A 22,831-nucleotide genomic window follows, 5' to 3' on the forward strand; every position below is an offset into this window, starting at 1 on the left:
GTTTGATTGATGATTCTCGTATTGGATAACCGCGTAGCTTCTTTAAATGCAAATACGATTTAAAATTTGTATTTTGTATTCGCTCAGGTTGCCTTTATGTTTCAGATAAAATGTAAAGAGAAACTTAATTTATCTCACATTTATCCATCACTTTACGCAAGTGGATAAATCGTGGCCTGTGATTGGTTTGGTTTGAATAGAGGAGCAGATAAATGCTTGTTTATTCAGATACAGATCCCAGAATCAAAAGATATCTGGGATATAGGAGTAAACTGGGCATTTTGCATCACAAAATCAAGCAATTAAAAAAAATGAAATTAAATAAAAAAGTCAAGTTCAAGAAAATGTCAGAAATGAATCTGAATCTAAATATCTTCCTTTATCCAGGAGCCCAGTTCATCCACAGTTTGTGTGGAGGAATTTTTAACCTCTGCTCCATTAGCTGTACGTATCGCCAGAATAAGGTACAGCATCCTTCCAAAACTGCATTCATTTTTCACTTCAAAGTTCTAAACACAATATCCCACAATGACAAAGTGGAAAAACTTTGCTTGAAATTCATCAACTTTATTAAAAATAAAACAAAAACATGTACAAAAGTATTCACAGCCTTTTCCATGACACTAAAATTTAACTCGGGTATATCTTGTTTCCAGTGATCATCCGTCATCTGCTTCTACAACTTGAGTGGAGCCCATCTGTGGTAAATCAGTCTATTGGGCATGATTTGGAAAGGCCACCTGCCTACATCAGCTGTAGTTGACAGTGTATGTCAGAGCACCAAACCGTGAAGTCCAAAGAACTCTGGTCTGTAGACCTCCGAGACAGGATTGTATCGAAGCACATCATCCGTAAATGGAAGAAGTTTGGAATGTCTACCTTCTTATTGAAGCAAGTGACCAACCACCCAGTTTTCAGTCTGACAGAACTACAGTGTTGCTCTGGGGAGAGAGGAGAACCTTCCAGAAGGAAAAGCACTTCTGCAGCTCTCCAACAATCAGGGTTGCATGGTAGTGGCCAGACTGAAGCCACTCCTCAGTAAAAGGCACATGACAGCCCAGCTGGAGTTTGTCAAAAGGCACCTGAGGGACTCTCAGACCATGAGGAAAAAAAAAATCACTTTGGCCTGAATGCAAAGTGTCACGTCTGGAGGAAACCAGGTACCGCTCATCACCTGGCCAATACTGTCCCTACAGTGAAGCATGGTGGTGGCAGCATCGTGCTGGGGGATGTTTTTGGCAGTGGGACACTAGCTGGGATCAAGGGAAAGATGAATGCAGGAATGTACAGAGACATCCTGCTCCAGAGCACTCAGACTGTACCTACAAACATGATATATTTTTGTTTTTAATTTTTAAATACATTTGCAACAATTTCAAGCAAATGTTTTTCAAATTGTCAATACTTTCAAGATGAACTGCGGACTTTTATTTTATTTATAAACCTTTGACTCTAAACATTATAGCTGGCAGTAGCGCCATCCACAACCTGAGTCAGAGGACCACGAGGATCATCCACTTTGTCTCTACGACAAAAATAAGTAAATGTTATGTGAGCTGCTTCTTTGGCCCTGCAAAGCAGAGGTACTACAAAGGATCTCTAGTGGATGTGCGGTGATGTTTCCTTAGTCACCTGGATTAAATCCAGGGTTGTGTTTACTGTAGGGGGGATTTTTGCTTGGCCAGGATGAGGGCTGGTGATGGATCCCCAAATACGGTGAACAGATTCCAGCCCTGCTATGTGGTCGGCTGCTGCTGCTGTTGTCTTTCATGGCATATTCCTTTGAGGCAGGAGTATCTGAAGGAGTCTGCAGTGAGGCGCTGCTCAATGAGCAATTTATATGTCCTCAACAAAGCTTCTTCTTTAGACCCCGAAGGCAAGTCTTAATTGTTAGACGTGATATCTCCACTCTCCCTCTCTGCTTTCTTTGACTGTTTTTTCCTCTCTCCTCCCACCCACCCTCCCTCCCTGCAGCTATTAGGAATTGGATTTGGAGCAGAACGATCCATTTAGTTTCTCTCCTCCGTTTCTATCCCTCTCTCCCTGCTTCCACACCTCCTCTGTAGGTTTCTCTCATCAAAGCCCAGACTTAATCTGTCTATTTTTACCTCAAGGAATGAAAGCAAGGGATGAGGTAATGTTTTTGCTGTCCATCAGGTGGGCAGTGGTGCATGAGCTCTCTGGTGTACATAGCATACGGAGCTAGTGCCACCACGTGGACCGAGATGAGAAGAGGTCTTACGAAAGCAATAGGATGAGCATGAACAGAACTGCCTTTTCATTAACTCGCTAATAATGATCAAAAGAAAAACACAGAGAACATGACAACAGATAAAGATGGACAAAAATCCACTGATGATAGCTTTAAGGTAAGTGTGACCCACTGCATTGATTCATACAAACACTGTCAGGCAGTTTTAGAGAACTCAAAGCATCTTAAGATACAACTATAAAAGCAGAGCTCCCCCTAGTGGGTACACACAGTAAGTGACTATGACAAAACAGAAGGTTGTATTTGTAAAATAAAAAGCAGAAAACTTTGATTTCTGCTTTGAATTTTAAAACATAATGGAAACTAGGCATAAGGCATGAAATGTGACCATCACAGATCAACTTTCAAACTGCAGAAAAACAAACCAAAAAAAAAAAGAAAAAAAAAAGAGAGAGATTGATGCGTGAAAGCGAAGACATGTTATTTATCAAGTTTTTAAAGATATGTTCATCCAAATACCGAGCAGTCGTCCTTTGCAGTGTTTTACGAACTGTTTAACGCAGAGGTGGAGAAATTGTTTTGCTCATCATATAACTGTAGGTTCATGCACAAACGAAAGTATGAAGGTAGTTGCAGGCAGCAGTCTAACATCTGGGCCCACATTCATTAAGACTCTCGGAGCAGGAAATCAGACAGCTGTCACGCTGGCACCTCTTTAGTCGTGCTTTTGAAAATCAGGAGTGAAAGCACTGAGGGAGTGTTTTAACTTCAGTCTGGGTAAATGCAGACATTTCATCCAGATTTTCACTAATAACTAAAACTCCACATGAAAAATCATCTGAAATGTCATTTAAAGCTGAGAATTGTCAGTATTTTCAATCATGCTCTAATTTGTATATAGTTTTTCTCTTATGAGGAACCTTTTGGATTCTAATCTCTAAGAGCAGTTTTTGAACCCGAGAGTACTCTGAAAACTTTATTGTGGAGGAAAAAAAGAAAAACAGATAATCCTGCTATTTACTAGTAGAACGCATCCAATCCTGCTGTCAGGAGAGCAGGCAAGAGCCGATGCATTGTGGAAGTTTCCATGTTATTTCTGCTGGGGAGAGAATCACTGAAGAGGCCCCTGCAATCTAAACACAGCACAAAAACCCCAGTGGTGAGGCCCAACGAGGAGGAGGAGGAGGAGAACGATGCTGGTGCTACAGCTCAGAAACCACAGCTGTTATCTCTGACTTTGCATAAAGCAGACACCTAAATGAACAAGCTTGTTGTTGAATGTGTGGTGAGATGCAGTAACACCCTCAAAGGTACTTGTACAGTAAGCAACACAGTCTGGACATTGTAATGCAAATGGTTATGCAAATGTACTGCAATATGCTGGTGACGCGTGAAACTTTAATGGCAGTAATCTGGGAATATAAACACATAAATATGGGCCGAGATGCAAAGTGTCAACACGACAGCAGGTATTGTGCTAGTGTCCATTAGCCTGAGATAACAACAATGCTAACCTTCCAATACATAAGGATACATAAAATCCTCCTTTTTCAATCTGTTCTTTATAAACATATATATAAATATTTGTGGAGCACACAAAATGTATCTTAATATTATAGTGGGCATTAAAAATAAAGGAAGGCAAAGAAAGAAATAAAAAAATAAAAACATTATCTGGATCAGGAATTCATACTCTTCCTAAAAGTTTTGCCCTTTCTCTACCTGCACTTGAAGGCACCGTTGTGACAGCATTGATGGGGTCTGATAGAGAAGGTAAAAAAGTGGCTTGAGTCTGTGAGTTAGTCGTCTTTGCTGCGGCTCTGGCCATTGCAGCTCGGAGATCGGCCTGTGCAGAAATCCCGTGGATGGTCTTTAAAGTGGAGGCAGTCCAGAGCAAAGTGTGGAAACTGCTGGATGTAATGAAGAAGATCATCTGGCAGAGATGGAGTGTGAGATTAAAACAAATGTTAACTTTACATTCTTAATAATCAAAACACTAAACTTAAATATAACATGTAATATGTGGCATCTAAACAGCATATGTAATTAGCTCTTTTGTTTAGCAGCATTAGCATAATTACTCTGATCATTCTAGATCATTAGAGATCGGACTGAAAGTGGCTATTTTGTGCAGATGGGTTGTTTTATGGTAAAAATAAAAAGGTTCTTTTATTGGACAAGAAAAGAATGCTCACAGAGGCTTTGACAGTTTCTAGAAAAGGCAGATGGTGGATGTAAAATCTCGTCTAACAGATGGTATTTATTTTCTTCAGTAAAGCCGAGAAGAAATCAAATGTGACGGTGACAGCACAGACGAAGTGGGGGACACACTGACAGATGCTGTCAATCATCTCTAACGTGGGCTCATTAGTACAATGGTCCTATAAATAATTTGACATCTCTGTCAATGTGTTAAAATGCTTAAAACATGTTACAAACAGAAACAGGGTCTTACCATAAGTGATCTTTCCTGTGTCGGGTCCGAGCGTTAAGCACACACTTGAAAGTCGCACTTCCTTCACTCCTAACATGATTTCCAAGATGCCAGCTAGCTCCTCCTCCAGGATTTCCCCGCTCTCCTCGCTCTCGTACATCTGCGAACCCGGCACGAAGCGTTAGCACAATGCTAGGAAACCTACGCTGGTACACCTGTTAAACTGGTTAATGAGCACAGGTTAATCATAGCGCAACAACTCCATGCATTTAAGCCTGTAGACACAGTCAAGGGGACCGGCTGGAATCAAACCAGCATGAGAATGAGGAAGAAGGGTGGCTGCTGGCTGCTGGTCCAGTCAGGCTGATCTGAGAATTTCAGATTAGCTTCCAGTCAAACCATCTCAAACTGGTTTCTTGAACTTGACAATGAGTTCTCTGTACTCAAATGGCCTCCACAGTCATCAGATCTCAATCCAATAGAAAACATGTTGTAATGTGGTGGAACAGGAGAGTCACACTGTGGATGTTCAGCTCACAAATCTGCATCATCATGTCACTATGGCCCAAAGTGTCTGTGGAATGGTTCCAGCACCCTGTTAAATCTATGCTATAAGGCATCTCTCAGGGTGAAAGCTGATACTAGCAAGGTGTACTTGCTCAGCTGTTGGTCAGTGTATGTTAAACCGGAGTAAGCAGTATAAAAACTTACCTTAAAGGCCAGTTTGAGGGTTTCCATGGACTTTGTGGGTCGACGAACGGTCGACAGAGCGATAACGTAGCGCCTGACGTCTATCTGTCCATCTCCATGCTGGGAACAAAAACACCTCGGTGAACAAAAGGAGCAGGATAAGCCCCACACTTACAGCACAAGTATCCATTGATCTGACCATGTTATCGATTGAAATGGAGGACTGTGGTGTACATATGAAGTCTCTAGTATATTCACCTACTAAGCACTAACCCTGATTTTAACTTTGTGGCAGTGTCATAGCTCCTATATAGACAAGGTTTCAAACTAAACATAGACCACTTTTAGCCCAAGCACTTTAATTATTTAATTTATTTAAATATAACATGTTTGTTGTGAGGCCATGGTCCTCAACCGGAAAAGGGTGAAGTGCCCACTCCGGGTCGGGGATGAGTTCCTGCCCCAAGTGGAGGAGTTTAAGTATCTCGGGGTCTTGTTCACGAGTGACGGGAGAAGGGAGCAGGAGATCGACAGACGTATTGGTGCGGTGGCCGCAGTGATGCGGACGCTGCACCGGTCTGTTGTGGTGATGAGAGAGCTGAGTATAAAAGCGAAGCTCTCAATTTACCAGTCGATCTGCGTCCCTACCCTCACCTATGGTCACGAGCTGCGGGTAGTGACCGAAAGAACGAGATCGCGAATACAAGCGGCGGAAATGGGCTTCCTCCGAAGGTTGGCTGGCCTCTCCCTTTGAGATAGGGTGAGAAGTTCAGCCATTCAGCCGCTGCTCCTCCACATCGACAGGAGTCAGTTGAGGTGGTTCAGACATCTGACAAGGATGCCTCCTGGGCGCCTCCTGGGTGAGGTGTTCCGGGCACGTCCCACCACGAGGAGGCCCCGGGGCAGACCCAGGACACGCTGGAGAGATTATATCTCGCAACTGGCCTGGAAACGCTTTGATATTCCCCCGGACAAGCTGGAGGAGGTGGCTGGGGAGAGAGGGGTCTGGGCTTCTTTGTTTGGGCTGCTGCCCCTGTGACCCGGCCCCGGATAAGCAGAAGAAAATGGGTGGATGGATGGATGGACGTTTGTTGAGAGGTCAGCATAGACAGAATCTACCCAGCTAACTATCAAGCCCAACCAATTAAAGTATTTTATCAATATCAAATTATTTTTATTATTTTAAAGAGGCTATGATGGTATTTGACTGCATTTAGGACTAGATAGCCACACAAAGTTCAGTCTACATACAAAGACGCCCAATTTTTAAATTTAAAGTGGACTCATTACAATTTTCCAGCTGCATATTTTTATTCCTGAAGAATTTTACTAGAGAAGCTTTGGATGACTCATAGCTCATAATAATCCTTATTTAGCTTATACTGAGCCTGTGACATAACACTGTTTCGGTTGCCTTTCCCCTTCCTTTAAATTAGCTTCTTTATGGTTGGCTGCTTCTTACAAACAGATGAAGCTGCTGAGCTCACAACTAGCAAGAAAAACATCTATTTGTTGATGCCTGTGGACCATCACAATGCCTAATGTTCATGCCTCCATATTAACGTCAGACTGTAACTGTGTGATTGTTCACACAGTACAGAGAAAACCATCTAGTCTTAATTTAAGGATTCAGCTCATGAAATTGTTTTTTTTTTTTTTTGTGTTTGTTTTTTAAGGAGTTTCTGAAAAATTGTCGCTCCTTTGAGCACCTTGTAAAACCCTCTGTTTATTATTAGATTTATGTATCAGGATGCCACAAAGAAAAGCACTGTTCCAACTGTGGCTCACTATTAGAAATGTATCTTTTACCTTTTTAGGATACATACAGGCAGAGTTAAACCACACAAAGCTTGTGTTGTGTTACCGATAAAGTGGAATATTAAAGGCAGCAGATCTGGTTTTAAACTATGCTCATTTTAAATGGTCACAACACTAAAAACAGATTCAATGACAAAAATCTAAAACTCTACAACTAGTTTCTATCAAAAATGCAGGAGAAGAAAACTTTGCAATTTCTTCCAAAAGCCTCCAAACTTCCAAACATTCTCCTCATATCCTAAACATTCCTCTGTGGCCCGTCAGTCCTGCCCAAAATGCCTCACCGCTTCCCTTCACCCTGCAAACACATTAACTCTGAAGTAAAATTCATTGACTTTACCTTTTTTTATTCTCTGCTATGAGAACTTTATTTTATTTTATTGTGATTTTCATGAATTTGAAACAAATTTTAAGAATTTTATCGTTTTTATATTTTGCAGAAAGCAACAAAAGAACAGATTTTTATGTATTTTTCTGTAAAGCTCATTTTATAACTTTGTGTGATTATTTGAGCATTGCTGGATCTTTTTAAAAAAACATTTTTTTAATCAACTTTTCTTAACATTAAATCCACGTTTATACATTTCCCTTTGCTATATCTTGTGCTTCCTTCATGTTTACCTCATCAAAGAAGCTGTGAACTTCTTTAAGTGTGTCTGTAACAGGGAGGTTGAGGAACTGGGCAAAGTCCTCCAAACCCAGTTTGTCTCCCTGGAGCTTCCTGGCTCTCCTGGCCTGCTCTTCAAGCACCCTGTCTGTTGTTGCTGCTCTCAGTCTGTTAGGACGAAGCAAAAAAAGGAAAAACCTCAAAGAAGCCAGATTAAATAAGAGTAAGTCATACTGGAAACAACACTAAAAAAAAGACAGTACAAAGTGTGGAGTTTCCTCAGCCTTTTTTAAAACAAATCCAGGGGGAAAAAAACAAAAAACAAAAAAACAAAAAAAGAGGTCCAACATGGTTATAATTATACTCGTAAATTGAAGTTCATTGGGGTTTTTTATTTTGGCTTTTGGTTTTGGTGTGTGTTTCTGCTCAGCCACCAATAGGTGGCAGTGTTTACACACTTTTCCCAAAGTGTTGACTCAGCACCCATCAACCAAGCAGTTTAACTAGTCGTTCCAGTCTCCCACCACTTACCCTAAACGACATGTTAGCTGGTTGAACTCTAGGAGGCTGCGATAATCATATATGCCCAGAGGGCCGCGCGATAGGCTGATCTCAATGTCATCAAAGGACAGGTCTTTGAGCGGCAGGTCCAACGCCCTACGAGGACAGAGAAAAAGTTTTGAGTCAAGAACATCCAAAGCAAGCGTGCGTTGATCATCGGACACTTACTTGGCCATGAGCTTTCTGACGTTGCTGGCGAACAGTGCGGGGTTTTCTTTCTCCTCGTTCGATGGACTGTAAACAGGCAAGTACTAAAGAGAGAGTTCAACTCAGTCTTGTTGTTGTGACACTGATCATACTGCTCGGCAACATAATAATGAATTGCAATAAGTCAGTTTGCTGACTTCTGTCATACGAAACCGCTCACCTCAATCTCAATGGAGTTATGAGGCTGACACAGAGTGAGCCACAAAATGTGAAACCTGGAAGACAGAACAAACAGCTTCATCTACAACCTGATGGAAACAAACAGCTTGTAACTTTAATAACACAGAGTGGGAGACTGTGTGTGTTGTTGTTTTGTGTATATTCTATGTAACCCTGGGAATGCGCTGGAGTCGATCACACCAGACGACGATGTTTGCTTTTAACCAGCCCGTTACACATGCACCTCTCTGCTCTGGTCGGCTAAAAAAAACAAAAAAAAAAAAAAAACAGCACCTGGTCCCTTTTTTGGTGTGTTTTTTTTGCATGCTGTGCTTTTTTTAACGCTCCCTGATGGAACAAAAGTGTCCTGGACACACAGCCTCGCAGACATATTCCCAGCGTATTCCCACAGTGACTGTAAAGGTGTGTGAGAGAAAGAAACACTCACGCTCCGGGACCTTTCCACGTCCATGTAATGGTATCCTGTGGAGAGAGAACCAAACACCCCATGAAGCAGTTTTATACAAATCCACAAACTCTTTATGTATCCATAATCACTGTGAGGCACACTTATTACAGTGAAACATAGCAGAGATCCTAGCCTGTATAGAAAAACCACCTGTTGGTTTGCAGAATATTGTTTTTGAAGCCTCAACTTTGCTTTGTGAAAGCAAAACACCTCACTTTCTATTTTATAAGATGGAAATAGTCTAATATATTGTTCAAGGCAAGGGTCATGGCCATCACATTTAAAAGTCAGACACAATGTAGGCTGCGATTCAAAATTGCATTAACCAATAGCGACGCTCCCCTGAAGGAAGGACGACTGAAATAAAGCTGTGGACCCTCCCCTCACCCCCAACCGAGAGAAGAATAAAAACAAACCAAAAAAAAACAAAAAAAAAAACACAAAACATAAAACCCCCTTAATTCCACAACACTTCCTGCGTGCTGCTATTCCACACTCAGTCTCATAACGTGAGAGCTGCCAAACATGACCTGACTTGACCTCGCATCGAAGAAGGCGGCCATCACTAAATTAACAAATGCAAAGAGACTGAATGGAAGCACATCTTGTGGTGCGCAGAGAAAAAACAAACTAAGAAGCAGTCACCCTGTCCTTTATTTTCACCTTCTCTGCCTCACTTAACCGTCTTGCGGTGCCACGGTGTCAAAGACGTCAGCGCAGTGAGTACACCGAGCACCACGGGAAACGGTGACAAAGGCTTTCGAGGGAATGAAAAGAAAAATGAGGTAACAGGAGCTGCATGTTTAATGAAAGAGCGGGGAGAGGTGCTGAGAGAGAGACATGACACCTCTGTGTGCATGTGTACATGCGCACGTATGTACGATGCGTGTGTGCGTGAGAGACAAACAAAGGATGAAATATCATCCCACTACAACATGAGCTCATTCAACACAAGAGGAACACACTAATGTGAAGGAAAGAACTCACTGCATCACAGGCGTGTCAGTGTGGGTGTGTACAGTGTACGTGGAGTCACTATAGACGTGACCTACGTCTAAAGCTGCAGGTATGGAAGGAGCCACAGAATAGGATCAAAAGGAAAAGGACAAGATTTATGGTGTATACCAGTTTGTTTGGGTAGCGTAGTATCACTGGCTGCACTGGGAGTCCTGGGATGAAAGCACCTGAGGAAGACAAGAGGAGGAGGAAGGTGATGAGAACAATCTGGTATTTTTGCTAAATGTGATCGATTGTCCCCAAACCCAGCTCAAAGCTTTTATTTGAATCCTACTTCTTTATCTTGTGTCAGGCATGTCACACGTCAAATTTATTTGTTTTTATAGAGTCAAAGTAACTGAGAAATTAGCAGTATTTGATGGAAAATGATGGGGAGGGGGTTTCCAAATAGATTTTATGAGTACAGAAAAAGAATAGAGTTGGACTGCATCAACTGGTTTAGTGAGTGATAAGATCATAACCTCAAAATAACATAGGGAACAGGGACAGAGCGTTTCCATTGAATTCTATTATATCTTGCTGATGATGGGCAGGCTGATAAAAGCTACATACAATATTTATCACTGGACAAAGACCTACTCAAGCTATTCAGTAACTTATGAATGGATTGCAAAGGGTTACAAATATTACACATGAGCATCAGGCTCAGTTTACCAACTTTGTGTGTCTGCTGTTTAATGCTGGCCACAGACCATACAATAGGTTTTTAGAGTTTTGATGGATAAAACATCTGCCTGATGCTGCTGTGAATGAAGCTGCTTATATCACAGCAAAACAGTGAACATGTAGCTCAAGCTGAAAGTCACCAAATCATCAAAACTGTCCTATAATCAGCTGGTGTAGATTTAAAACCGGGTTTTCTTTTTCCAAGATTCAAGAAAATGTTGCTAGAAAAAAAGAAATAGAAATGAGATATCTAATATATAACAAGTTCCTTGTACCCTGTAAATGAAACACATAAAGCTAACTACACAACAACCTGAAAAAATTACAGTAAGTAAGTAAAAGAAAACCAGACGCATGCATCATGAATCACCTAGCTCAGTGTGTATTTGAATAACAAGCCCTGGAGGCAGGGCGAGGAGGATTTTAATAGTTGTTTAATATCAGTGATGGAAAGGCTGATGGAGAGCTGGCATATTAACTAGAGTGTAAATCAACAAAGAGTCTCCGCCAACAAACACTGATGAGTGGCTGAGACCTGCATTTAAAATGAATAAAGTTATACTTAATCGGTTTTCTCGTGAGACTGTGAGAACGTGAAGAGGAGTGAAAGAGATCTGCAGCATCTGAATGATAATGACGAGACTATAGTAAGAGGACAGGCAGACAGATGAGGAAAGAAACGCTCTATTAAAAGACTGAAACGAGAAAAGGACATAACTGCAGTGTTCACACACACAGGTGGCTTAAGCACATTAACACACACACACACACACACTTTATCTGTTGAGCTGGGAGCCAGTGATGAGATGTAACAAGAGGAGACACATCCAGAGAGGACCGGTAACACATCGCACAATGATCTAACCAGACACTCACACAGTGAGTGAAAGCAGGACAGAGTGTGACCCACAAGGCTCACTGCGAATGGCCGAATTATGGACTGGAAGCAAGGGGATTAGACAGAGCAGGCAGGGAACAATGGCTGACAACGTCACACACACACACACACACACACACACACACACACACACGGGATGTGAGCAGAAATATAAAGAGATGAGTGCAACAGTTCTGTGTCCTGAAGCAAGTCACCGAACCTCCAGACTCACTGTGTCAAAAGAGAAATTCATTTAACCAGACATCTACACCTCCAGTTGGCAGCTATGGAGTCAGCCTCATTCATACATAATCGTTTACAAGTCCACGCACACTACGTGAAATGTATACTGAACAAAGCAAACAGACCAAGTGTCTCCATTAACAGACACACCCACTACTGAGAACTATAACCAAACAGTCGTCAGGCAACAAAGGCAACAATGAACCTAATTGTCACAAATGTTTTAATGGGATAAATGAAGTTATTCATGTATTTGTTTGATCCTTTTAGAAAAGTAAAACATAAGGTGCGGGGGCCAGAATCCAATCTAGTCCACTAGACAGCTTTAGAAAATGTGAAGGAGCACATAGGTTTTGAACTTAGCTGTATTATCACCTCCACCCCCCAGTGCCATCCGTACTACAACATGAGCAATGAACTAATAGATAAACAATTACATGTTAAAAAAACCCCCAAAAAAAACCAACCAAACATTGGATTTTAGCAACTATTTGGGGTGTTTTTTTTTTTTTTTTTTTTTTTATCTACTAAAGTCCATCCATCCATCCATTCGCGTCCACTTATCCTTTTCAGGGTCGCGGGGGGCGCTGGAGCCTATCCCAGCTGTCATAGGGCGAGAGGCGGGGTACACCCTGGACAGGTCGCCAGTCTGTCGCAGGGCCAACACACAGGGACAGACAACCATTCGCACTCACATTCACTCGCACATTCACACCTAGTGGCAATTTAGAGTTTCCAATTAACCTATCCCCACAAACTGCATGTCTTTGGACAGTGGGAGGAAGCCGGAGTACCCGGAGGTAACCCACGCAAACACGGGGAGAACATGCAAACTCCACACAGAAAGACCCCGGCCTGATGTTGGAATTGAACTCAGGACCTTCTTGCTGTGCGGCAACAGTGCTAACCACCGTGCCACCGTGCTGCATTTTAATGTTTACTTTAAAAAAAAAAAAAGAAAGAAAAGATATTTTTCTGTGAATTAACGACAACTTTCTATTTTGTGATTACACGATAGTCTGCGCAGTGAACTACCTGAACCTTTTCTGAAATTTTACACATTAAATCATGTAGTCTCACCGGTCGGTCCCACTTACGCTCAAAGTCAGCTGTAGGTAAAATGAGTTTACTCGACTACGCTGCTTGCAACTAGTCGGTTAGTCTGTTGTTTGGAAGTTGTGCAAAAGGGGAAGATGGTGTATGTGGCGGGGTATGGTCTGTGGTGCCATGCCCGCCATGATTCATTTAAAGTAGTGCCGAAACCCAGCAGGCGGCATGGCGGAACTGCAGCCGGCGGTGTCACGCTGCCAGCAGGAAGAACTCCCAGACCGGATCGAACGTGGGAGGCAGAGGATTGAAAATCTGGCAGCTCTGATCGGGTTCTGGCCAGCACCGCTGCCACCCCCACCGGCATTCCCCGATAGCGAGGGAGTGGAGGAGGTCCAGACTGTTCTGGCACCCATCCTGACCACCAGGGTGAGGCCAGGCAGGATGCAGCCAGCCACCGCGCCCATACCCACTCCATGGGTGGGAGCGGCTGCTGCCAGGCAGGGGCCTACACCCGTTCCTGCTCCCCAGAGGAGGGCCTCTGAGCAACCGCCGGGCCCACGCACCTGCCCAGCCATAGGTGGAGGACGAGGTGTGTGAGAGATCGGCGCAGCCAGAGATGGAGGTTGAGGCGCCTGCCAAGCTGGAGATGGAGATTGAGGCGCGCGAGGCTCCTGCCAAACCAGAGGTCCACATGCTGTCCGGACCGGCCTCACTTCCACCAGAGGCTGGCGCATTGTGTGATCCTGTGCAGCAGCCGCCCGCCAAGCTGCTGGTCCCCAGACCCACCTCGTCACCAGCCCCACTGGATATGTGGGTGGTCACCTGAATGGACACCTCCCGGTAGCTGGACCAGGGGTGCCGACGGTCAGGGCTGATTCGACCAGATGGCTCCCCGGCCTCAGTTGGGCGATGCGGGTATGTAGCGGGGCGTGGTCTGCAGTGCTGCTACAGGGAAGGCGGACACACCTGAGCGGCATCCGCAATCACGCCTCACTGGCTTAAAAGTCTGGTTGTTGTTGCTGGTGTGTGTTAGGCTGGTGGCTGGAAAGCCGCAGCCTAACACTGCAGTGTTACAGCACCAACAACTGTGGAAATAAACATAGATGCTAAAATGCAAGCAAACATGAACGGGTCTGCCGTGGTTCATTTACAGTGCAATAGTGAGCCTTTTACCATCGAGTGAAAATTTCTGACTTGATGGTGGGTCTAGATGGAAATGAATGAGATTTTATCAAGGTAGTTTGCATGCATGACGAGTTCAGAGCAGTTTTATTGAGAACCAGTAAGAATAAACACACAAAAGACTATCTTTACAGTCAGGCCAAAGCAGGAAGTGGACTGAATACATACCAGCCTTGAATAAGATTAGACCCGACCTGTTGGTGCAGGTCCCCTCCGGGAATATCATGATCTGCAACAGACACAAATCGCTCTTCATTTCTTGTTTGAATTTGCTCTCGCTTTTAATTTATCACCTTTAAATTCCCGGGTGTCAGCTGAGATCAGATCTCTGTGCCCTTATGCGTATATGCATGTAGTTTACCTGAGGCCACTTCCCTCCAGAGCACGCTCTCCGCCTGATTTCCTCGACAGTTTTTCGTCTCGAGTCTTGGTCTGACCGAAACACGAACACTGGCCTGATGTAGCTGATCAAAGCTGGGAGAGGATGATGAAGAAGTGGATTTTGGAAGTAAGCCACAACAAGTAAATTAATGTTCAAAACACTGAATAAAAGAAAACTGATGGAGAGTTGACTTAACAGAATGCACAGTCTTTGTCACACAGAAAGAAAGAAAGAAAGAAAATCTGGAGGCATCTATAGCTCAGCTAAATCTATTTAGTTACCTGTCTGAATGCATTCTGTTACATTGTGCATATGCTGTACATTATTATAGGAATTTCAGTAAATGTGCACTTACTGCCCCAGACTGGGATGCTCCTGCTTTCCAGTTTGGTGACTATGGAGCACATGGTCATAGTGACTGGGATGGCATCAAAGTAAGAAGAATGTGGTGCCACAGTGAGGATGGGCGCTTCAGAGGGTTCTACCCGTTGTCCCTTCACTTTGATCCAGTGGAAACCTCCGCAAAACCACATGGCTCGCATGATCGCTCTTAGACACAGGTCTATAAACCTGACGAAGGACACACAGACAGCTGCAGAGGGACGTTGCTAGCTGGCAGAGTTTTCAAGCGATGTTGAAATTTACACTTCCCGACACTTCACCCAATGCATGAAACTATACATTTTTAGACATAAGTTGTAACGGCCGCCGTTTTCTTTGTGAGCATTTATTACACGACGTGCTGCGGGGAAAAGCCTGTTCTAACGTTTGACTCTAAGGTTTATGTTTTAGCACCTGGCAGCTCTTTTTTTTTACTTCTCATCCGTAAATAATCTGCTCTTTCACGTGATTCACATGATCTTGAGTTTTATTGTGAAAGGTCTATGTGGAACATAAACAAGCGGACACGCGATGCTGTTACCGTCGTTGTTGCTAACCACAACGCATAAAAACAGTCGCTTGTCCGTCCATAGTGTGGTTATATTAAAAAATATAAGAGAAAGAGAGAACTTTAAGAAATGAATATAGCCACTACAGTGACCATCAAAACGATGAAAAAAAAATATTGCCGTAAACAGTTTATTTTGCGACACCACGAAACAAACGATAGCGTAAAACGAAACGATAGATGTTTTTATATCCTCATCCGATATATATCGTTATATCGAACAGCCCTACACCACGGAAATACATGGATACATTCGAAGACTTTCAGGTGTTTGGACCAATGTTTTCTTTTCTGATCAAACCAGAAATCCACAGCTGTGCGTGTTCACAGAGCTTTCATTCTCACCTGCTGGACGTCACTACCTGACAAGTTTTACTGTCTTAAGAACACTGCAGAGGCCTTATTGACAGTATTTGGCTCCACACGAGTGTCCTCAGGTAGCCTCTGAATGCTGGACACTCGGAGACCTGTGTCTCTGAGTGGGAGACCAGAGATCACATTAACATGTGTGTCTCTGTATTAACAAACATGCCGTGTTGGCCCAGTTTATTTTTCTTATCAGTGTTGTGAGGAGACCATAAATAGCATTGCGTTTTCTGTTGTATAGTTCCTTTGCTGTTGGTGTTCTTGTTATTGATAAAAAGTGTTTGTTTGGGTTTTTTTTTTTCAAAATAGCTGATTTGCCAACACCTGCGAACAAATATAATTCTATAAAGTTGTTCTGTATAGTGTGTAACTGTTGATATAGAGCGTTATTAAATTTATTGCTAATGCAATGGTTGATATGACACTCATCATCAGACCCCTGCTATAGACATATTTATCTTCAGAATGTGAGTGAGTGGCTAAATCTGTTCATGTTTTTAGCAACAATTTTTATTAATCCGCAGTCTTTTTCACTAATGTTGTGTTTTCTGTGTTTTAAATACAACAATGGGCTCAATATTTTATTTTTTAGAGGTTGTCAGTAACGAAGAACCTGTAAAAATGACAGAGTGCTGCACTCTAATTATTCACACAACTAACATTTGTATAAAAGCATACCAGCATGCTGATGTTATACTGAGCAGACAGTGGGCAACAGTCAGCATCTCAATTTATAATTATATATTGCAATACAATTTACAGGATGCTGAGATTTTCACACATTTCTGTCTAATCCCATAAGTCTTAGTAGCACATGGGTGCTTTCACACAAACCCACCTCCTCCACCACGACTGAGGCTCGATCGCAAACTCCGAACGTCCCAGAGAAGCCGTGAAGGCGAAGGGCCACGCCAGCAGCATGAGGAAAGAGACCAGCAGCAGCCGCACCGGAAAAACTGTAACTGACATGAGTCCTATCTGCAGGGACAAAACACACAGAGACACAAACAGTCACACTTCTGCTGCACTTCAACAACCTGCTGTTTACTGTAACATCCCTGCTGTGTTTTAGCCAACTGTCAAAAAAACAATAATTAGCATAGCATACATTCCTATACAGCTGAGAAACATGCTATTACATTTTACAGTGTCAACACTCCATCTGTGCCTTTAGCAGAACACAAAACCACATAATTAACACTAACTGTGCTTGTCTAATCGCGCTTTAAAGGCCCAACACACATCAGCGGTTTGCACTATCAACGCCGATTACCGAAAGCAAGAATAAAGGGAGGATATAGGCTTAATTGTGTTTGCATCTAAACAACGTTTATGTCAATATATTAACAGCAAATCATCCTAAAATATACTCTTATTCACACACAGCCCTTTCTACTGCTGGTGTCGTTTGAAACCAGACTCTATGTAAAAGATCCCATTATTTGTGTGTTTTTGGGTGTGGCAAGCCCGTGACTCGCAATTTGCTACTGAATGAGTATACACGGCATCCTCAGGTTCTCAGTCAGATCCAGCGTTTGCTTATTACATCTTTGTTCCTACAAAAAACCTCAACTCCAACATCGCTAATATCAAAGCTTTAAAGAACAGCAGTCCCCAAATCAACCGATTGAACCATGCTGACTAAAGCCATCTTCTACTTGCAGTGAAGACTGAAGAATCATTCGGTATACAGGAGACTTCATGGTCGACTCAATGATGACAATGTGTCTAGATCGTGTGCTTTAAATGACCCCTCTCAGCTGGTGTGAGGTATTAGGTGTGCTGATATGCTGTGTTTGATCTAAACCAGTTGGTCTCATCTGTACAAGGACAAGGTTCCAGAAGTCTTGTGGTTTGTCCAGTTGCATCTTTACAAACCTGAGATGTGCTGACATGTTTGTTTTTTTAACATGCTAACTGAGGCCTGTAGCCTGAGCACTCAACAGTCTGGTCTTTGAATGCGGTGGGATGTCCACTCCTGGAAAGGTTGTGCCGCACATCCTTTTTCTGACAAAACCCGTGAAAATTCTGTTTGTTCACCAGAGTTCATGACTACACATCAAATCTCTGGGATTACTCATGAATTACCTTAAATAAGCCTCAGATCTGACAGTTGCTACTTCTATTGCCTAATGTTATGACCATAAAGGATTCTGTTAGTGTTTCTGTTTAGTAAAGGTCACTCGTGGTGAATGGATGACTCTCATTGGGTTTAGCCAACAAAAGTTCACATGTGTTGGGTTTAGTTCGCAATAATTTTACATAAATACGAAGGTAAAAAGGATAAAACTACAGGATGATAAGGATATAAATTGAGTTGACTGACCTGTCATGACTTCTCTTACTGTGTAATGACAAAGATTTGGCAAAGTCACGGCCTCAAGGGCAAATTCAAACTGTGTAACATTTAAAAGCTCCTTCGTTTTGCTCGTATGACCTCTATTTGATCCCTTCATTCTACACATTTATTGCGCTCCCCCTCTCATTGAGCTCCAAGCCTGCCTTACAGTGATCTACAATCATGCTTCTCGCGTATCCATCCATCAGTCTCTCACTCTCTATTCCAAGTCGCTCAGCTGTACCTTCATTTATCTTGCTGTTCTTCCTTTTATAGTTTTCCTCCTACTTTGCACTGGTGTGTTTTTTGTCATCCCTCAAGGGAGTCATATGTAACCTCCCCCTCCCCTCCTGCTCCATCTTTCTCTTCTTCCCTGTGTAGTTGTCTATCTGCAGGAACCCAGGTGCACTCTTCAGGGCTGCATTAATAAATAAACAGCAATGGGGGTGATTTATAATGCTCGAACGCCTCTCTCCACCCATCCGAGCTTGTGCGTCACCATCAGAGCTTAACAAGTCCATCTGGGAGGATCTGCTCTCAAGAGGTGGCATAAGAAAACGCAGGGGCGGGGCAGAGGGGTGCAATTTCCAGTGTTTTAGGAGAACGCCGGCTGATCCTTGACTAAAGATTTGAAATTTGCAGTAGAAATGCACTTCAAGAGCACTGAGCTCACTTACAGCACACAGAATAAAAGTGACTACAGATCAACAGATGTAGATTTTTTTTCTTATTGTACATTGACGCACAATTTGTTCAATATTGAACGTTTTAATCCTTCACCCACTAAAAAATGTATAAACAACTCAGATTAAAGCAGTCACTGAATTTCTTTGTCATGTCATAGTAACTGATGAGGTTGCTCTGTTGTACCTAATGCTAAAGAGATTCTAGGAATCTACAGTCTTGACACGCATACGTGTACATTCAATTCAATTCAATTTTATTTATATAGCGCCAAATCACAACAAAAGTCGCCTCAAGGCGCTATGTATAGTTGCGTTAACACTTTCAGGAGACATTTAAGGAATGTAGTGACTCAGTCTCTTACTTCTCACTACTTTCACTTTCTACACATATAAAGACAAAGCAAAACATCTGGCACGTACCTTAAATGTGACAAAAAAAACAAAAAACACACAGGGGTCTGGCCAGGCAGCAGAAAGTTAGCTCGATGTGATGGAACAGTATTCTCCCATAGGTGTTCACTTAGGTTAAGATCTGGTGAATGTGAAGGCTATAGCACATGATTCATGTCATTTCCATATTCATTGAACCAGTCAGTGACCTCTTATGCCCTGCAGTGACCTCTTATGCCCTATAGATCGGGGAAATGTCATCCCGGTAGAGACCACTGCCATCAAGATTGAACTGTTTTATTATTTCTGACCTAAAGTCCCTCGACCTCTGGCTCTATAGATGCACAGCTACAATATTTATTTCTGCTTGACATGTGGCAAAACGTGTCATTTGTAGGTGAAAACACATAATTTGTAGTTATTGGCTCCCCTTTGTACAAAGAAATATTAAAAATTATTTTGAGACCATGTTCTACAGGTTGTGCTGCACGAATTGACATGCAGAGCTGCAGATGTGCACATTTTGTCTGCACCTCACAGCGTCACACTTTTAAAAGTTTCACTACTAGTGGTTGTTAGCAAGTATCTGCAGACTAGTGGCATCTGCAGCAATCTGATAGTCCCTAAATCAATCACAAGCAAGTTTTTGGTCTAGCACCCTCTTTGTGACCAACTTCACACAATAGCCAGAAACCCCAAGACACCACTTGAGGGGAATATGCAGTCTCAGGGCTCGGCCTCTGGGCCTGTGTGATTGAGGCCATAAGAGTGACTGATACTGGGATATCATGATGGGTGTTTCAATTTTTAGAGGTTCAACAAACCACCTATTTCAGAAAAAATAATCCTCATATAAATGGTAAACTTGATGACGATTACAACGGATCTAAATCCACTAAAATATTTTAACACTTCCGCTGACAAACCATTTTCCCAAGATACATTGCTCCCCTGTGTATTGTGGCTCGCTACAGTTTTAACCCGTTAGGAAGGTAATTGCTCTTGGCTAATTGTTTTCATTGAGGCAGTGAATGCGTACCCAGGAAGCACTTAACCTGTCCTACCATTTGTCATATTTCGGCTGCCTGTGCAGCAGGAACTGAAGCCAGGCAGTAGCAGATCAAAGCCAAAAGAAACACAACTTTATACACACACGCACTGTTAAAGCCGTGTCTGGTATTAATCCCCATCCATTCGCCGGACATCGCAGCTCTGTTTAATGTCACAGGCATTTTGTTTGTGAGCTTGAGAGCTGGCAGCTGTTGGCCATTCAGTAATGCGTGACTCAGCTGGAATGAGCTTCATTTGCTGACCTGGTTGGTTTACGGTGCTGTGATCATGTTTGCTGGGAAGTTAGAAAAGACATTCCAGGAAGAGCAGCACCAATCTACTGCCTATAGCAAACAGATTCATAAGCATTAAGCAACCATGCAGCCATATCTCTAGAAACAAAAGCACTGAGGAAGTTGCGTTTTGTCGCTTTCCTCGTTTTCCTTCAGGCAAAACGTGTATTTGTTTACACGAGCGTATAAACCCTTCACAGGTTCTGCAAGTGGAAAAGCGTCCCTCTGGAAGCAGAGCAGCAGGAGGTGTGAACCAGACACAGACACACACATGGTCAAGTTTACCTTCGATGACCTGCTGCGGTCATATGGCACAGACACGCTTCCAACTTTAAAGCACACGCCGACTGAAAAACTGACACACTCAGGCACTAATAAGAGGGGCCGGTGGAGTTAAAAGCTTTCAGCAAGCCAATGTCAAGTGGTTGATAATAAACACACACGGGCCTTTTTTTTTTCAGTCATCTTATCTCGGTGGATTTGTTAATGGTTAGGCAGCAGTGAACCAATTTTCAGACCGTTGTATGTTTCGTTGAGCATGAAAGCAGACACCTCTGGGCCCTGGAGCTATGGGAGAGGTAACCTGAGGGGGTCGATCAGGGCTCTCTTCATGTTTTCACATAAACCTTTAACTAGATAAGATGATTTTCAGTTGATCAGTAACTTGTGTTTAGGACAATGGCATGCTGTCAGCAGACCCTAAATCACTTAAGTCAGAAAATCTGCTGAACCGCTTGATTAATGAGGAATCATTTCAGCCATACTGCTCTCCTCCAGCAGCGAGCCAACTGATGCAGGAATGAAGCCACAGCTGTCCTGTCTTTTCTACATTTCCATGCTTTAGAGCACATGCCTTATTTAAACTGTACTTTTCCCATCTTTGCTTTTCTTACTGCTGTGCAGGCTTTCACCACTCCGGCAGCCTAATGAGGACTATCTGAGTACACATTAAACTTGTTTAGCTGTCAGCTTGTTTAGCCGTCGGCTAAAACTCAAGCGTAAACACAGCCCAACTGTGTGTGCACTCAGTGAAAGGAAGCAGCTGGAAATGCAGAACTGTGGCCTAACAGAAGTGAAGTGTATGTTGGGCTGATTAGCATGTGTCACTGTGCCAGCTAATCAGGTCAATATGATAGTGCACAGGGTTTCGGTCTTGCAAGGTCTTCCCATCCACAATAGGCCTGTCATTAAACAAAACATTAAATAAACAAACAATGCAAATGTCTGATATGCAAAAGACGGTCAATTAAGATTCAAGACTGGCTTTACACACCCATCCAGGAAAATGTGAGGAAAGTGGCTGACTCCACAATGAACCCACAAAGCTTCAGATAACACCAACAATGCAGGAAATGGGTCTGCATGGCAGGTGCTGCTGTGTGGGTAAGACTGAACAGGTGCTGCTGTTTATCTCTGAGAAAATAGAGTTCATTCAAACGTTTTTTTTAAAAAAAGACAAAAAAGGAGCTCTTACTCTTGCATGATTTTCCTCAACACTGAATGAATTCACAGCATGTTTTTAAATCCGCTATGACACAACTTTTGCTTTTTAAAAAGGGGCACAGAAACTAGATTTGTCACCGCACGGTTTTTGTCCTTTTAACCTGTTTGTCGTCATTTCAGCTGAGTGTCGGACCTGAACCAGGAAACAACTTTTTTCCTAGACAGCCACACAGCATTATCACACTGCTGTCGGTTATTGAAACCCTATCGGTGTTCTGTGTTTTCCTCGTCCGTTTTTATTCCAGTCAACATTAACGAATAAGAGTCATGAAAAAACAGCGTCATTAAAGCGTCGGTAAAGTTTAGGAAAGTAGGAAAGTCACTAAACAAGCAGCACATTGTGGTCGGAGGACGGAGGAATATGTCTATCTAACATCATCTTAGACAAACACAGTTTATAACTTGTTATTATCTTTACTGTCTTACCTTTATTTTTTCTGTCATGGTCAATTTGAGCTCGTGCACGAAGGGGTTTTTACCCCCTCCTGAAGGGCGACTGTTTGAAGGCTTCATGGTGAACGACCTAACCCGCAAATAATAAAAGAAAAATGGTGCCTCAGTGTGTCCTGTTACTCTTTCGCTGATTTTATTCTGCTGGAGAAGTCTTCCCCCTCAGTCTGTCACTCTGTCACGGACACCGATGATGCTGACTGGGTGGAGAGGTGTGCCGCTCACCTCATGC

At 42.8% G+C, this 22,831-nt stretch overlaps 1 protein-coding gene across 1 annotated transcript; it reads right to left on the reverse strand.

Moving 5' to 3' along the window:
* Positions 1–3,590: 3,590 nt before the first annotated feature.
* lpcat1 (lysophosphatidylcholine acyltransferase 1) lies at positions 3,591–22,831 on the reverse strand. Its single transcript, XM_085262949.1, has 14 exons — positions 22,576–22,831; positions 16,728–16,867; positions 14,930–15,144; positions 14,554–14,666; positions 14,361–14,421; positions 10,283–10,341; positions 9,137–9,171; positions 8,690–8,744; positions 8,491–8,573; positions 8,293–8,418; positions 7,776–7,929; positions 5,358–5,456; positions 4,668–4,806; positions 3,591–4,145 (listed from the first exon to the last, which is right to left on the reverse strand). The coding sequence occupies exons 1-14, from the start codon at positions 22,660–22,662 to the stop codon at positions 4,012–4,014; spliced, it is 1,500 nt and encodes a 499-aa protein (XP_085119075.1). The 5' UTR covers positions 22,663–22,831; the 3' UTR covers positions 3,591–4,011.

Source organism: Mchenga conophoros, linkage group LG22 (assembly GCF_057382185.1).
Source record: "Mchenga conophoros isolate Kocher_MC1m ecotype Shallow Benthic linkage group LG22, M_conophoros_male_GT1.1, whole genome shotgun sequence".
NCBI classification, from domain to species: domain Eukaryota; kingdom Metazoa; phylum Chordata; class Actinopteri; order Cichliformes; family Cichlidae; genus Mchenga; species Mchenga conophoros.

What these genes read in the sequence shown, in the direction of transcription:
- lpcat1 (XM_085262949.1), bottom strand. Translation starts at nt 22,662, where the DNA reads ATGAAGCCTTCAAACAGTCGCCCTTCAGGAGGGGGTAAAAACCCCTTC. An exon ending in ACGTGGAAAGGTCCCGGAGC is followed by an intron (nt 8,745 to 9,136) that starts GTGAGTGTTTCT and finishes TCTGTCTTCCAG; the next exon opens with GTTTCACATTTTGTGGCTCA. An exon ending in CACAGGAAAGATCACTTATG is followed by an intron (nt 4,146 to 4,667) that starts GTAAGACCCTGT and finishes CATCTCTGCCAG; the next exon opens with ATGATCTTCTTCATTACATC.